This window comes from Onychomys torridus, chromosome 11, assembly GCF_903995425.1.
Source record: "Onychomys torridus chromosome 11, mOncTor1.1, whole genome shotgun sequence".
NCBI classification, from domain to species: Eukaryota; Metazoa; Chordata; class Mammalia; order Rodentia; family Cricetidae; genus Onychomys; species Onychomys torridus.
The window spans coordinates 58,680,339-58,696,859 of record NC_050453.1 but is presented as its reverse complement, the minus strand read 5'-3'; the positions used below and the strand labels follow the sequence as shown (position 1 = coordinate 58,696,859).

Below are 16,521 nucleotides of genomic sequence, written 5' to 3'. Positions count from 1 at the left end.
GAGCTGAGGATTCCTAAATCCAAGCGTCACCCTTTCTCTCGTCCTTTATCTGTCCTCACACTTGTCCCATCCCTATTTGTTTTCTTCCTGTTCTCCTCTTAATTGATTACTTAATGAAAAAAATACAAGAGGGGCACTTTCCTTAAGCACTTTCTGCATAAAACATGTATTATTTAGAAAGCTGATATGACACCTGCCAGCTCTTTGGGTGGACCTGTAACATGTTTTGAAGGAAGCTTAATTAACCTTCCCAGTTCTCAAAGGCACACAGAGCTTATTCAGGGTCCTGCAACTGCCAGGTGGCTTGTACCTGCTATACATGATTATATGTATCACTAAGTTCACAGCTAACTGTGTGCTCTCTGTCCTAGTTCATGTCAAGGCTTAAATATGTTCAAACAGACATGAACCCTGGAAATGATAAATACACAAAAGCAGGGAAGTCATAAATGCCAGGTGACGATGGAACTGGCTGGATCACTGTGGTAGTCTAGTCCCACCTGTGCATCAGTGTTACAAATGAACAGGATAACAGGTATTGACAGTCTTCCCAATACCTGATATTTCACAAGTGCCTTGAAGACTTCAATAAAGTGATTGCAGCACAGGCCTGCCAATTTTGCTGCATGCCTTCCAAGGCATGCACTGACCTTGAAACTGACGGTCAGCTCTTCTGGAAAAGGAAATGATTACATTATGCAAACCGGGTTTGGGTTATAGTGAGGACTGAAAGAGAGGTGCCAGGTTCAGGGAAGTCTCTCCAGTACACAGTGAGAAAGGACAGGAATGGAAGATTAGTGGGCAATGGTTTGGGAGTGAACCAGCAAGAAAATGAAAGCAGCATGAGAGGAAACAGTGAATAGGAAAAACAAACAGAGACAAACAGCTGAACAGCTCTGTCCAAAGATGAAGAATGGCTGTCCCCGAAAAGGGAGGCTGCTAAGCAGTTCCATGCAGCCACAGCAGAGTAACTAGGCCATCCTCTGCTGACTGCCAGCATCCTGACCATGGAGGGGACAGGTGAGAGAGATCATAACAGCACATGGAGTCACTTAAAGACATGAGCAGGGACCAAACTTAAGAACTACAGAAAACCCCTGCCTTATGTCCTTCATTGTGTTGACATCTGATAAAGCTTTCAATACACTAACTGTCATCATATGAAGTGGTCTTTGCCTCCCAGGGACATTACAGCAATGAACTAGGAAAGTGACTTAGTCTACCATTTGAACACAGGCAGCTCTAGGTGGAAGAATCTGGAAGCTATCAGTCTGACGGAGAGAGGTGGAAAACAGTCTGGTGGGATGTTCTGTAGGAAGAGTCACAAAACCAAGCATGGTAAGAAGGTGAAGAAGAGAAGGGCAGAGCATGGGCAAGTTGGCTAGTAGTACTTCAGAGTAAGCAAAGTAGGATCCCAGAAGCAACTTCCAGGGGAATGGCTGCTGGGCCCTCCTCATGCAAGGGCTTGGGAAGGGACCGGGTTAGGTCTAGCAAGGAAGCAGAAGCAGAAAGTAGTCCGATTGGATATGGCCATCCCAAGACAAGTGCGGAGCCAGCTCAGCTCACAGACATGCACACCTGTCAGATCGGTCATAGAATTCTATTCCAAGCCCAGGGAGTGGAGTTTCTCCTGGGGAGAATTCACACTTACCTTTCCAGGCAGAGACCGGGCCCACCTCCCAACCCACACAGGAGAACCCATCTCACACCTCCCATTTCACTTGACCTCTGGGTTCTGTTGGTGTCACTTTCTGACTTGAGTGCCTGCTGAGCCTTCAAGCAGTTACTGGAAGTCACCCCCACATATACTGAGGCTCCTGGAAAGCCTGAGCTTCTGCAATAATGGGAATGTGCGCAAACGCAGAGCAGCTGGTCCCAAGGCTCACTAGACCCCATATCTGCTAAGGTTTCCCACACTTGACAAACGTACCATTCACTGACTATCTTATGTACAAATATCTTAGTCACCAGTCCTTAGAAAAGTTGCTCTGCATAAATGATAGCCTAAATGAAGACCTTGAGAGATAAACCACCATTTTCTCCAATTTCTTTAGAGCAGATACACCAATTTCATAATATATTTGTGAATCTGGAGAAGTTACAGACAGAAGCCTACCACTGGTATGACTGGAAGGTTCTGATGCTCTTCCCCCACAGTCCTTTAGAGGGAGCTAGACAATTTGCAATCTGTAATACTATGCTAAGACTGAGCAAGTTATGTTCGGGGCAGCAGTCTGCAGGCATTTCTTCTCCATATGGATTTTAAGTAGCAGTAGTAAATAATGGGGCCTGAGTGATAAGGTGGATTTTTAACAAAGTCTCAAAACAGCTTACTACTGGTTTGAGGATCAGTTATGATCTGGCTCCACTTGATAATTAAAATTTTCCCCCTTTATGTGTATGGGTGTTTTGCCTGCATGTATGTCTTTGCATCACATATGTGTAGTACCAGAGGTGGCCAGAAGAGGACACTGGAACCTCTGGAATTGGAGTTATAGATAGTTGCCAGGTGGGTGCTGGGAACTGAACACAGGTCTTCTGGAAGAGCAGCCAGTGCTCTTAACCTCTGAGCCATCTCTCCAGCTTCTTAAACAATTTATCTTTAAACTTGTTGGCAAGTGACTTCTGACTAGCAAGAATAAATATTTTCATGTGTTGCTATCTCTATTGAAATATTGAAGAAATGAACTCATGGCCTAGTTTTGAAAACCACAGCTTGATAGGATAAGAACACAGAAAGAAGCATGCAAACCTGTGTCAGCCCAAAGGATTCAGAGAAACTAAGAACACAGAAGAACTTCTGTTCTTCCAGTTCAGAATGGAACAGAAATAAAAACCCAAAGCACCCCTTTTGAGTCTGTGGGGTCCTGTGTGGTACAAAGGGTGCATGGCTTGTCTACGGGATTCTGGGTACTCATGGGAAGTGTGGACATTGGCCTGATATATATGCTTCAGACCAGCATTTAGGTCCTTTCTTTCCAGTCCCTGCATTTCTCTTTCCCCTCCCTTTCTTTGAGACAGTGTCTCATGTACCCTATGCTGGCCTAGAACTTGCTATGTAGCCAAAGATGACTGTGAACTCCCATCCTCTCGCTTTTATCTCCTGAATGCTGGGGTTACAGGCATACACCACCATGCCTGGTTTATGGGGTCCTGAGGATCAAACCCAGGGCTAATTGCATGCTAAGTAAGTACTTTATCTAAGCTACATTCTTAGGCCTTTTGTTTATTTTTTCCCCCAAGACAGGGTCTTTATGGAGATCAAGCTGGCCTTGAACTCACAGAGACTGCCTGTGCTTCCCAAGTGCTGGGATTACAGGTATATGCCACTATACCCAGACATAGGCTTTAATTAAAAATATTTACTTAAGTATTAATTTATGGGTATGAGTATTCTGCCTGCATATATGTATACACACAGTGTATGTGTCTGGTACCCACAGAGGTCGGAAGAGGGCATCAGATCCCCTGGAACTGGAATTGCAGATGACTGTAAAACACCACGTAGGTGCTGGGAACCAAATCCGGGTTCTCTGCAAGAGCAGCAAGTGCTCTTAACCACTGAGTTCTCTCTCTAGGCACCTATGCTCAGGCCATTTCTTACTAAGCATTACTGACAGCTGCCTAACAGCAGAGAACAGATGGTAGAGCTAGGGGTTCAGATGGGAAGCCCTCATGCACACAGAACTGTATGTGTTCATTCACGAAGAACTGTTTGGCAGCATTCACACAGTTTGGTGGGTTTGGAAGATCTGGAAGATGGAGACATTCAATGGCGTCTGTGAGGGTAGTGTTCCCTCTCCTCAATAGAACTGAATACTATTTCTTCTTCCCACTACTTTTGAGTCAACCCGGGAACTTTGAAGTGTTTGGGGATAAGTAGTAATTGCTTCAACCTCTACATGACTATTACCAGTCTCAGCCATGGGCTGGGACTAGGAAATGAGGGCAGGACTCGATGTTTTCCCTCCACTCCCCGACTCTAAGGGGTAACAGGGTTGTGGATACAGGATCTGGTAAAGCCTTTGACCTGATTAGGCCCTGAAAACTTTGTGTGTGGTGGTGGGGTATACATAAACAACGTCTTTTTAAGCCATTAAAACAACTGTCTATTAAAAAGTAACAATCTGCATACCAGAGATGCTTACTCACACTGAGGACATTTGGAAATTTGTCTGATGCTGTCCCAGGGTTTCTGCTTCTTAGCTATAGAAATTTACATGTGACTTGGCATTATGTATCCACTACAATAAGGTCCTTGATGAAAGGAAAAAAGCTGAGCGAGTACTAAGGGACTGTGGCCATGTCGCACAATGTACTGCAGGGATGAGCTGCTCCAGTATCTTAGATAGGGCTACCTTAAGTGGGCTCATATTCCTTCCAGCCCCCTTTCTTCCCCTCCTATAGGAATGGGCAGACAACAAGATTGGCAACAGGCCATTCAAGGGGCTAAAAGAGGTGATGGTCATTGCGGGTCTTCCTCCAGAAAAGGAAGGCAGTGAGTCCTCAATGGGGCACATGGAAGCATGAGTCTGCAATAGTGGGTGGAGGCCAAGACCTCTGAAACACTGCAGAGGAAACAGCCTAGGACAGGAAATCAATATGCAAATACACTTCATCCTGCTGTACCATGACTCAGCTTGTGTTCCTCCTGCCGGAGCTGCATAGAGGGAGAAAGGCCCGTGGCTACGCCTAGGTTTCATGGAGCTCCCTAGTGGGGTCTCTGCAGAGCAGGGAGAATCTGTCCTAGCCCTTTGATCAGCCTCCCGAGGGAGAAGTCACTGCTTTGAAAACCTTAGAAGTTGAACTTGGTCTCCCCATAAACCGACCGACTGCTCCTAGAAGGCCTCTGAGGTGGCCACAGGGGATGCAGCATGAGCTGAGAGAGCCTAAGAGATGGCTGAGAAGACGTGCTCATTTCCTCTAACACATCATCTCTTCTGAGGGTGCTCAGGTAGCACTGACAGTTAGAATGGGCAAGCCTAGGCTCAAGCATCTAGTTTAGGTAGGCATAAACTAGAGAACAGACACACACCAAGACAAAGATCATCTCTTCATACCTTCATCTCTTCTTCCATTTCTGACATCTTCCGTTCCAATGCTCTCCTCTCCTGTTTAGAAACAATGAGCTTGTTGAAGAGATAATGGGCCAGGAAGCAATCACAAAGCCTCTCCCATGTGCCGCACCATCAGCAGCTTCCGGGTCTCGGGGTCTGTCTAGATTAGGGCAAACCTTTCTCTATGTGCCCTCTGCCCTGCTGCTATGGGATGGAGCGATCACCTAGTCTTCTATCAGAAAGCTGGAAGACACAGGGGTGGCAACCCGCTAGCAGACAAGCAGACCAGCATCCTGAGTTACTCCTTGCAAATGAAAGTTTTCAAATGACTGCAAGTAACTAGGGCCCTTGCTCTGGAAACAAAAACCCACTGTCTTTAGTAACACTGCACCTACGTTCCCAGGGAACGGCTTCTTTTATCATGGGGAACACATGGTCAGTGGGGAAGAGGACATCGCTGTCTGCCAGCTTCTCCCCTCCCCCTCCAGTTCTTTCCCAGCTAATAACTCTTAAATTAGCCTGAACTCAATGAGGAGCCTTTAATCAGATGAGAGACCAAGGAGGTACAGGCCAAGAGAATGAACTATAAAACATAGCCTTTTCCAAATTAAACAGACAACAAGAAAGATGGTAACATACTATATTCTTAGAGTCAAACTGGAATTAGCACTCATCACTAAATCTAACTGAGTTTTCCCAATCCAAGAATATCAAGTCCCAGATAAACATCTGAGTACAGCTGGGACCAGGGCTGGCAAAGGCTGATTCTCAGGTCTTCAGTCATAACACCTAAATCAACGGCAAGGGATCTTGATGAGAAACTTCCTTTTAAAATGTTTACTTGTTTATTTTAGTGCTTGCGCCCTGTGGCACGCCTATAAACAAGCTCTTTCCCTGTCATTTCTGTTCTTCCGAGCACTGAGGCCATTTCCTTTCTAGTGCGGTGGTCGTCACACAAGGCATTTGTGTGTGCATTTGTGGTGTGTGCATGTGTGCATGTGTGCATGCACATGTGTGTAGCACAGTATGTGTATGGAGGTCAGAGAGTTGACAACTCCTTCACCGTGGGTCCTGTGGATTGAAGCCAAACTGCCAGGCTTGGATACAGCAAGCACTTTTCCTCCTGGGCCACCTCACTAGTTACCTTTTCCTTGTGACACTGGGTTTTGCTATGTGGCCGTGGATGGCCTGGAACTCACTATGTAGTGCAGACTGGCCTTGATTTGTGACAGTCCTGCTTCTGCCTCTCAAATGTGGGGATTACAGGTTCGTGTCACCATGACCAGCTGAAAGTTTCCATTCTGTCCCAGGTCATGGAAAGGGCAGAAAGCCTTAGACCTGTGTACACATGTAAATAACCAAGTATCTTACAGCTGTGTATGTATGCAGTTCTGAAGACAGAAGAATTCATGAGATGACTTCCCAAGACTCCCTCCCACCCTAAAACTGGTGTGTTCACAGTAACCAACTACATGAGAAGGCCAAAAGCACTGGTCATCAAATTACTGTCAGCATGATCGTTACGCTGGGAATGGAATGTGGCAGAGCTCTGCCTTCTTAAGATGAACTTTTTCCATTGGCACCAACAACAAAGTCAGAGGAGGTCAAAAGAAGCTGAGCAGGCGGCCAAGGAGATGTGCGTACCCGTTTCTCCATCTCCAGCACCGATGACCGGTCAGAGGTCTTCTCCTGTTTCTGCTGTTTGAACAGAAGGGAAACATTTGTTACATGGCTGTTTCACGTGTAGTAGGAAGCAGTTTTGCTCTGGTTCACCACCAGATATCCAGACAAGAGACAGCAGGGCTCTGGGCTTCTCCTTCAGCAAGGGTCTCAGCAAACAAACTGAGAGGTTGCTAAGGTGAACAGAATGTAGGATGGCCACCAGGGAATGGAAGGCAGGAAGAGTCCCTGACACACACCCGACTCGCCTTCCCTCTCCTTTAGACTACAGATTCCATATACTACTCCCTTCTTACTGAATCACCCCGCCCGGCCTTCTTGAAAGGCTGGAAATCCCTGAACTGTTTAGTGCCTGCGCCCTGTGGCACGCCTGTAAACAAGCCCTTTCCCTGTCCTTCTCTCCGAGCACCGAATCCATTCCCTTTCTAGTGCGGTGCTCTTCACACAAGGCAGTCTTCTTAGCCAGCTTCTGGTGTCTGAACAGAGCTGTTTCCTTTATCTGTTTGGTTTCCTCCTTAATCTCTTAACAAGATTTTATTTGAATAAAGCCTTTAAATATATATTTAGATCATCATAGATATTTTCAATTTCAATCCTTCAGAGGAGTGAAAAGATTTGGTTACTAAATGAAGAAGAGTAACTTCAGCTAAGGTCCAGCCTTAAGTCAAGGAACAGAGGAACCTGTCGGTTTCCTTTGCTCTTAGCATTATAGAACTGGCGGAGTTTTGCACATTCAATAGACATTTGATGAATAAGGAATGATTGTTCGATCTTGTCTAGCACAATGCCCAGATGTCTACAATAACTGGAGACATTAGGCTGGTCCTGCAGAAGGTTTCCTTCCCCTCCTCTCCTTTTCTTTCCTCTTCAATTACCGAAGAACGAAAACTAACAGTAAAACTTGGAATTCTGGCTCTCATCCTAGACTTTCCCTTCTGCTCTCAAGGTCATGGCTGTCTGCCTCTATACTGCATCTGCTGAGGCAGAAAGGACAGGGGAAAATGTATTAGTAGATCTTGGAGTTTGTATCTTCCTTCATCTCTTTCCTAAGCTTGACAAGCGGGAAGATTTTGAGATTTGCAAAGTTCAGAATACAAAGAACTAGTTTTTTGTTTGCTTGCTTAGTTTTAAATTATAACTCCCTTGACTTTGAGTCGACCTTTTATGTAAAATGCTGCATGTGTCCATGTGGGAACTGTCTCCAAACAAATGCATGAGGCTGACAGTCCCCCACCCCCATTCCACAAAACATCTCCATTTTTGGTAAACAGAGCCTGGGCTGTCACGCCATCATTTCTTTCTGAGCTTCCGATAGCTTGCATTTGGTAAAACGGAATCTACCCTGGCATCCACAGCAAAGCAGCTAGCGGCAGGCAGTGCTGCCCCAGTGCCTGGGAAAGGCTGACTCTATGCCGATGTTCTGTGTGGGTCACTTTGCACAGCTTGTTGGGCTGCTGTGGACACCTCACAGGCCAGTAGAAAAGCAAGGTCTCCATGAGCTCACCAGGCTAGCATCAGCAGCTCCAGCTGAGGAGTGAGCTGCACTGCTTTCCATGGGGCTGGCCCTGTATGTTCTGTGGTTGGTGCAGCTTCTGGGGACAGCTGAAGGGCTGCACTCAGTTCTAACTGCTGTCCATCTGGAAGCCCTTCAGAACCAAGTCATACTGCCCGGCTCAGTATGCAGAGGGGAAGTGAGTGAGCTTACTTAGTCCACTCCCCACTTATGGCAGGTTCTAATTGTGTTGTGGACCTTTCTTCTTGTTTACACCTAGTATGTGTGAGCTGCAGGTCTCAGAAAGTCCAGTAAGAGCCATGTTTAGTTCCGGTCACTCTCTGCTCCCTGTGTATCCCATGTCAGAGGGGCTACAATAAGATGTTAAGATGGTACCCAACTCCCTCCCCTACTACATACCATGTGCTTGCAACACCACGAGCCTGTAATTTCATTTTTGCTTTTGGATTATATCATATTACCATATTAAATAGCCACCTCTGGTTTTCATTTTATATCCTTGTAAAGAACCCTTTTTACCTCAGTTCCGCTTTTGAAATCCTTAGTCCCCAGGCATTCTGGGAGGGCAATAACTTGATAGGCTTCCTTTTAACTCTGCAATAACCCAAGACAGGCTGCTGTAGCTTTCTGCTGCAGGGCGTGTTTCATGGGCAATGAGATTACTACCCCAGCAGCTTTCGAAGCGGTTTGTAATTAAGTCTGGCCTGGCAGTGAGAGGGAGTAGCTTACCCATTCATTCTCCACTAGTTCTGGAATGCCAGATGCAAGGGGGAGACACTTCCGATCCAGGGTGGAGTCCTCCCGGAACCCAAGCTGGAGCCACTACACTCCCAATGTAAACAAAGCACTTAGTGGTTTGGGGCTCTGTCTGGGGTCTCCGTACTTGGGAACAGTGTTCTGTCTATTCACTCCAGGTGAGGAGCAGAGGAACTGAAGCATGAACAGGACAGGAAGATCTACCTAGCACTGACCCAGGACTGGCCTGGCTTGTACTGGTAGTGAGGAGTTATATGGATATTCATTACTAGCGTTCATAACATCAGTAAGTTGTTCAGGGAACGTAACTATCAGTTTTCAGTTAAGTTAGACACTGAACCCTAAAACCTTAAAATTAGACTCTACAAAACTTCCATCTGATCGGCTCTGAGGAAGTGCCACATTGAGTTTACCTCCCAACCTGCCCCCAGGATACCTAGTCTGTCTCCTAGTAAATGCCCCTGCTGTCCCCACCACCCCGCTTGGCTCTGCCCCCCATCCCCCTTACCTGAGCCATCTTCTCAAGCTTGGATTTGATGTCGGCTAGCTCTAGCTGGGCCTCCTGAAGTTTTGTTTTCAGTTTCTGGTTTTCGGTGAGGGCACTCTCATAGAGCTGTGAAGGGAACAGAACAGGCCACTGAGTGGGCTCCCAGCAGGAGAACTCACACTTTCTGCTCCACGGCAGAGAAGGGGAAGGTGGTTTATGGAGAGGAAGGTGGTTTAGGAAAGTCCCTGTTCTTGGGCTTCCTAACAGCATGATCTGGACAGCAGGGAGACAGGGACACTCCAATGGCAGTAAGGCTAAACTCTAGAGAAAAACCAGCCTCCCACTCCTCCCACATGGTCTCTGCACTGCTTAAAGTATGACTTCTAGACAAAACAGAATTATTGTTTCTGGAGCAAGTGTGTTGATTTTCGTCAAATTCTGCTTAACAAAAACATCAACAAAGAAAAATTTCCTTAACCAAATGTTAGCTCAAACACCTGAAAAGGATTGTTTTCAAAGTCCAAAGAGCAAGAAGCAAGAGAAATGGGATGGGAATGACTGACCTCCTCTCCAAGCCAGAGATGGATGGTAATGAATTTTTAAAAGCTCACACCAAAAAGTATTTGGTTCATATTCAAAACATCTTATTAAAGTACACGTTCCTTAAAAATAGGCCTAACCAAATAATTCTCACGGGCTCAGACATACAGCATTATATTTTTTACTCTTCTTAAAATAGTAAATTTCATACTTTCCCTTATACTTTTAAATATTTGATTCTAGGCATACATACACTTACTGCAATAAAAACAATATACAAATAGTCTTTAGTGGTAGAGAGGGGAAGCAAAGAATTAATTGCCTTTTGTACTCCTGATTTAGAATTTTGCTCACTTCTTTCTGTTGGGGGACAGGCTAAGGTTTATATATCATAAGCCAAGAACAGGAAGTCTGGAAAGAGATCCTACTTTTTTATAATCCCTGTTGCTGTCCTCTTCTACCCGGCTAGTCAGGCTGGCTAGGCGAGCCTCCCGGGCCTCCCGACGGGCTCTTGCCGAGGCTCGGTCACTGTAAGAGTCGCTGCTGGTTGGGTTACTGCCTCCAGACTCCAACCTAGAAGATAAATGTTCAAGGGAAAGGTTAGTCTTGAAAACAAAGAGTGTGTGTGTGTGTGTGTGTGTGTGTGTGTGTGTGTGTGTGTGTGTAAAGTCTAAGGCTAGTCTGTGCCTTTTCTATCTAGGAGGTATTTGAGAGCTCTGGCCAGAAACTTGCCTTCCTTGAACCTCTTAGCCAGCATGCCAGGTCTCATGGTCGCACTACATGAGCGAGTATGCACACGAGCAAGCTGGCAGCTTGGGGAGAGAGGCCATCATTTGCCAAGAGTGGAGCTCACTTGAAAAATTGGTGGCTTGGACCCATATGCTGCCTGAAATCTTAGAGCTTTTGAATTAATTTGGAGTTGAACAGATTCCCTAAAGAGTGTGCCTTTAAAAGTCGAAGTTTCTTGGGTCTGAAGGGCTCTTGGAAAATAATTATAATGAACTGTCAAAGAATCAGAAACACATGGGCTTGGAGAGTGAGCCAGCGGGTAGAGAGGAGGAGCGGCGGCCATGGCAAGACGCTTGGGGTTTTGGGTGCACAACAGGTTTGCTGGAGTCAAATATTCTCAAGCAGTCCATTTTCTCTCCTGTATTCCATATCAAGACTTGTCCCGGCAGCTAAGCTTCCTACATCTTCTGGCAAGGGAGCGTCTAGAGTTGCTGTTGGCTGTATTTCCAGCACTGCTAACTGTGTCAGGGGAAGTCTCTTGCTAGTTACCAGTGTAGTGCCCTAGTGTCTTCTGACCCTTCACACCAGCTTCTGTTTTCCTGGGCTTCTCTTTGCTCATGAAGTATAGCACACACTCAAGTGCTGTGTGCAAACCAGCCTTCCAGAGCACAACCCTGAACAAGTGTGACCTTGTCTGGTTTCTGCAGAAGCTGTTGGCAAAGCTGGAGGAGCTGAAGTGAGGCAGAGGATGGTAACAGCCAAGGCTGTGTGGCCAGAGTAAGGTGGTAGCTGCAAAGGGAGCTGGGGCCACTTCTAGAGATGCCAGAACCTGTGTTCTTCTCACCCTTCCCACTCCCTGTTCATGGAGGTCTTTGTATTGATGATTTTTCCGACTACAAAAGCAATACATTAGGTAATACCGAAGTATCTACCCCATAATCTTGACCAAGAAATAACTTCCATTAACAGTAGATTCCATATACTTCTGGAATGTCATATAAAAAATGTTAAAAGACATATTCCATAAAGCCGATAAGCCCTACACTGTCTAACTCCTACCCCTATATTTACGATTCTCTGGGCATTTTACCACGCAAGTAAAAATGTACTTCCTCCTTAAAAATAAAGACTACATAATCCATTCCGTGTTATCTGGTAATTTAATCAAATTTCGGCTGATAGACACATTGCCTCAAAATTTTTAGCTATTAATATATCTATTGACAATAATAAAATGTGCAGTCTTATTTATAAGTCTTGGTACAGTTGGCCAATTACCTTTTTTGGTGGTGGTTGTTTTCTGTTTGAGACAGGGCTTCATATGGCACAGAATGGCTTCAAACTTGCTATGGGGAAAATGGTATGGTCCTACTTTAGTATTTAAATCATGAGAGAGGTGTGTGATTATCCAGTGCTGTTGTTCCTGGATGGCTAGTCACACTCTGCTTATAATTAAGGGAGGCAGCTTTCTCCTTTCTCTTGTCATACCCTGAGATAATGCTCTTATACATAGGGCTTTTTACAAATGTCTAATACATCTCACAAAACTTTTTTTCTCTCTTTACTTTTTATCTGTTTATACTGACTTATTTTTTAAATTTTAAAAGCATCAAAATAGTCTCTTATTTTTTTTATTTTTTATTTTTTATTTTTAAACAGGGCCTCATATTGCCCAAGTTGGCCTAGAACTTCCTATGTAGTCCAGGCTGACCTTGAACTCCTGAACCCCCACTTCAGCTTTCCAAGTGCTGGGATTAGCAGTGTAAGTCACCATGCCCAGGTATTTACAGTTATTTTTAATAGCAATGAGTTAAAATTATACGTAATGAAACTTGACACTTTATGATCTTTAGGGTACTGTTTGGGAAGGTATTTCCTATATATAGATAAAATATTGTCTTGTACTATTTTTTTCTCAAAACAAACAAGTTAAAATAGTTCATTTTCTTAATCAATAAGTCTCTATCCACCCATGAGATGAAAATTCACATTATACACATGATTTTTGAAGGTGCTATGAACTGTTCTGGCAATCTCTTTGCTTATTATTTTTATATATTTATACATCTCCTCATTTATTTATGGGTGTATGTGTGTGTGAGTGTGGAGGTCAGAGGACAGCTATGAGGCAGGGTTGGTTCTTCCCAGGATCCCATGCAGTTGTAAGGTGTGGTGGCAAACACCTCTTCTAGCTGAGCCATCTCACCGGCCCTCTGTCTTTCCTCTTGAACTAGTACTTCCATGTTTTAATCATGAAAAGCTTAAGCTATATTTGTAGTCTGTAGAGAAAGTGTCCTTTAATGTAGTCACTGTAGAATAACTGAGTTCTCTAAAGATGAGCTATAGCAAAATACTACTCTTTACTTTGCAAAGCTAAGTCATTTTATGCTACTTTACAAGTAAATTATTTATTCTTGGCTGGTACTTGGTGAGAGAGCAAACGGAGGAAAAATACATATAAATCTTAGCATATGTTAACAAGGTAGAGACAAACAGACTCTGAGATCAAATTGCCCTGTGCCATTCTAGAACTACATCTGTTCTCTATCCCACCTCTTTTTAATTTTCCATCACAGGAATAGTGGAGAAGAAGAGATTCAAACATTTAGTTCCAAAGTTGCTATGATTTTTATTTTCTTCTTTAGGAAGATCAGTTTTGTACCTTAGATACTAGGTGAAAAATTACAGAGGATCTTATTTATTTTAGAAACTGAAAAACAGGCTTTTAGTTCATGTGGTGAACTATTCACAGTACCAGTTAGATATGAGATAGATAGCTGGATTTACTATAAAGTGACAACATCATCTCCATCTCAATTCAGGGTTCCACTCGGTAATCACCCCGTCTTCTGAACTATGAGATCGGGTTAACTGCCCATTCCCTGCACCTACAATACCTGCCTAAAAGTCTAAATGGCACTTTCTGACTCCTTCTGAAAGGATCTGTTGCTCTAGGAGATTGTGAACTAAATGCAGAGAAGGCCAAGGTCTGGAATTGATGCTACAGGACAGTTCATCAGTTGGAAATATACAAAGTGAACTGGAAAGAAGAGAATCTGGTGGCAGGAAGGTAGTTGAAAGCCGTTCTAGAATCCTGGCAAGAGGTAAGTGGGAATTGTTGTGGTGACTGGAGAACTGGAAAGGAGGGGTATGAAGAGCAGTATTACATGTTATGCGACACTGAATGTAACTGGACATGCATTCACTCACAAGAATTAAGCATGCATATAAAACAGAATTCTTACCTAGAAAGTCTTTCATGCTAGAGAAAGGAGACAAAAACAAAAAAGAAAAAGAAAATAGCATTAGCAAGGGACTAATTTATATTTCCGTTCATAAATGTACTTTTCAAACCCGGTGTCTCAGCCTCACGGTGGAGATAGGAGTTGCTAAGTCAACAACAGGAACCGGCTGGACCGACTGCCCAAGGCCACAGAGCTCTAACTCAAACCCACTCTCTGCATTCTGACTCACAGAGCCCAGGCTCTGGAGACAGCGTCTTTTCAAACCAGCGGACCCCAACACACAGCGCCACCAAATGCTTCCCTCTCCACCAACGAGACAACCAAGCTTGTGCTGCTGGAGTGGCGGCCATTGCCTTTTGTGTGACACTGAGCCATCTGAGATGTGATATTCATCCTATTAATTTCCTTCAGTTCCCAACCTTCCCTGAGTGAACACTGCAAAGTATAAACACTAAAACTCAGGTCAGTTCCTGGCTTCCTCCCAGATCTACAGCAAAGGTGAAGGCATGGGGAGCTATGGGGAGGAGGCAAAGTCCTACCCTAGACCCTAGATGCTGCTAAGAACTTAAGAAGAAGAATATTTAGAGATCTCAGAAGAAAAGAATTTCATAGATGAAAACTATAAGCTTAGTCCTTGTTAAAAAAAAAAAAGCAACAGTGACTATGTCTGCATCTTCCATTTTAAAAAGATTACAAATGACCTTTGCCCTTCTACTCGTTCATAAAAAGAGATCTCAAGCAAACAAGCATTTACCTGACTTACATGAGTTTATTTACTGTTACTTCCTCTTTTGAGATGTTAAAAGAGTAACAAAACCTAAAGGTCAGACAAGAAAAGAATGAAGAGAAGCAGTGTACAGTGATCTAGGAAGGAAGAAGGAACCCTTGAGCTGGGACCAACACTCCACTGCACTGCTTTGCTGGTTCTCTGGAAGTCAGCATTTTGTCAGCCCAGTCTCATACATCACACCCACACGCTGTACTGGGAAGCGTAGTGTCAGCACAGCACACCAAGGGTGGCTTTCTACGGAATTAAAAAACAACAACAACATAGAAAACCATAAAAAATAGGTTAGTACTGTTAAGAAACAGCCAGAGAATACCCACAGGGTACCTGGATATAAGCAGGCAGATTGCATGGGGGCTAATTTTCTCATGGATGGGAGAGCATGTGCCAGCGGTGACCTGTGGTGGTCACAACAGGTTTACCCCACAGTCTTCCTACAGATGCTTCTGACAGACAGCCCTCTAAGAAGCTGCTGGGTGATGACACTCCTACCTGCCTGGAACACTACAAGCTAATAATAGGCATGTTAAGACTCTGTTACCAGTTCCTCTCTGGGGACCTTTTATAGAATGTACAAGGGAGGAGTGACCCAAGAGACAAGGCAGTAGATGTCCACTTAGCCCCCAGCAGTGTGGGAAGAGCATCTCTGAGTCAATCCCTGACAGTTCCTAGAACACTCCCTCTAGGCTTGACCTGACTTTAGAGTGAGGTGGATTCTTGGGTTTCTGGTTGCTGCACCCAAAGGCTAGCTAGCTCTAGCAATGCCCTGGAGTAGCTAACCCAGCCAGTTAGGATATAAAAGTCTCCTAAATCTCAGATGTCAGTGAGATTTGGGTGTAGCAGAGGTAAACTAGTTATCTCAATACAAACCAACTTCTAAAGGAGATGCATTTTCTTTGTTAAAGAAAAGGTTTCCTCAGATGCAGAGATCCACAGCCAAACACGGGGCCGAGCTCAGTCAAAGAGAGAGAGAAAAGAGGGATTCTGTGAGCAAGGGGCATCAAGATCATGATGGAGAAACCTACAGAGACAACCAAACCAAACTAGTGGGAACTCATGAACTTTAGACCAACAGCTGTGGGGCCTCCACGAGACTGGACTAGGCTCTCTGCATAAGTGAGACAGTTGTGTAGCTTGATCTGCTTAAGGGGCCCCCTGGCAGTGGATTCAGGATCCAACCCTGGTGCATGAGTTGGCTTTTTGGAGCCCACTGCCTATAGTGGGCCACCTCACACAGCCTTGATGCAGGGGGTGGGGTAGAGGGCTTGGACCTGCCCCTACTGAATGTACCAGGCTCTGCTGACTCCCCATGAGAGGCCTTACCTTCTTGTAGGAGGGAATGGAGGGTGGGAAGGGGGCAGGGGGAGGCTGGAAGGATGGGAGGAGGGAAGAGGGAAATCTGTGATTGGTATTTAAAATGAAAAAAAAAATTTTAAATAAAAAATCATACAAATGCTAAGAAAGAAAGAAAGAAAGGAAGGAAGGAAGGAAGGAAGGAAGGAAGGAAGGAAGGAAGAAAAGGCTTCAGTTTATAGTCTAAGAAAAGTATGCTTAGAAACTGCAAGGTAAGAATTGAAACATACAGGGTTTATCTATCTATCTATCTATCTATCTATCTATCTATCTATCTATCTATCTATCAGAACTGAGGACCAAACACAGAGCCTTAAGTGCTCTACCACTGAGCTAAATCCCCAACCCTTTATTTTGTCTTTTTTTTTTTTTTT

The 16,521-nt window shown here is 44.5% G+C and overlaps 1 protein-coding gene across 5 annotated transcripts in view; it reads right to left on the bottom strand.

The window, feature by feature from the left end:
- Positions 1 to 16,521, bottom strand: part of Ppp1r12b (protein phosphatase 1 regulatory subunit 12B) — a 219,607-nt gene that overhangs the window by 12,296 nt on the left and 190,790 nt on the right. For all 5 annotated transcript variants that reach the window (XM_036201908.1, XM_036201907.1, XM_036201905.1 and 2 more), the window contains 5 exons: positions 14,008 to 14,024; positions 10,462 to 10,606; positions 9,515 to 9,619; positions 6,702 to 6,755; positions 5,061 to 5,111 (listed from right to left, as the gene is read on the bottom strand). In XM_036201908.1, the coding sequence (XP_036057801.1) occupies positions 5,061 to 5,111; positions 6,702 to 6,755; positions 9,515 to 9,619; positions 10,462 to 10,606; positions 14,008 to 14,024 (372 nt within the window). The remainder of the gene's footprint in view (positions 1 to 5,060; positions 5,112 to 6,701; positions 6,756 to 9,514; positions 9,620 to 10,461; positions 10,607 to 14,007; positions 14,025 to 16,521) is intronic.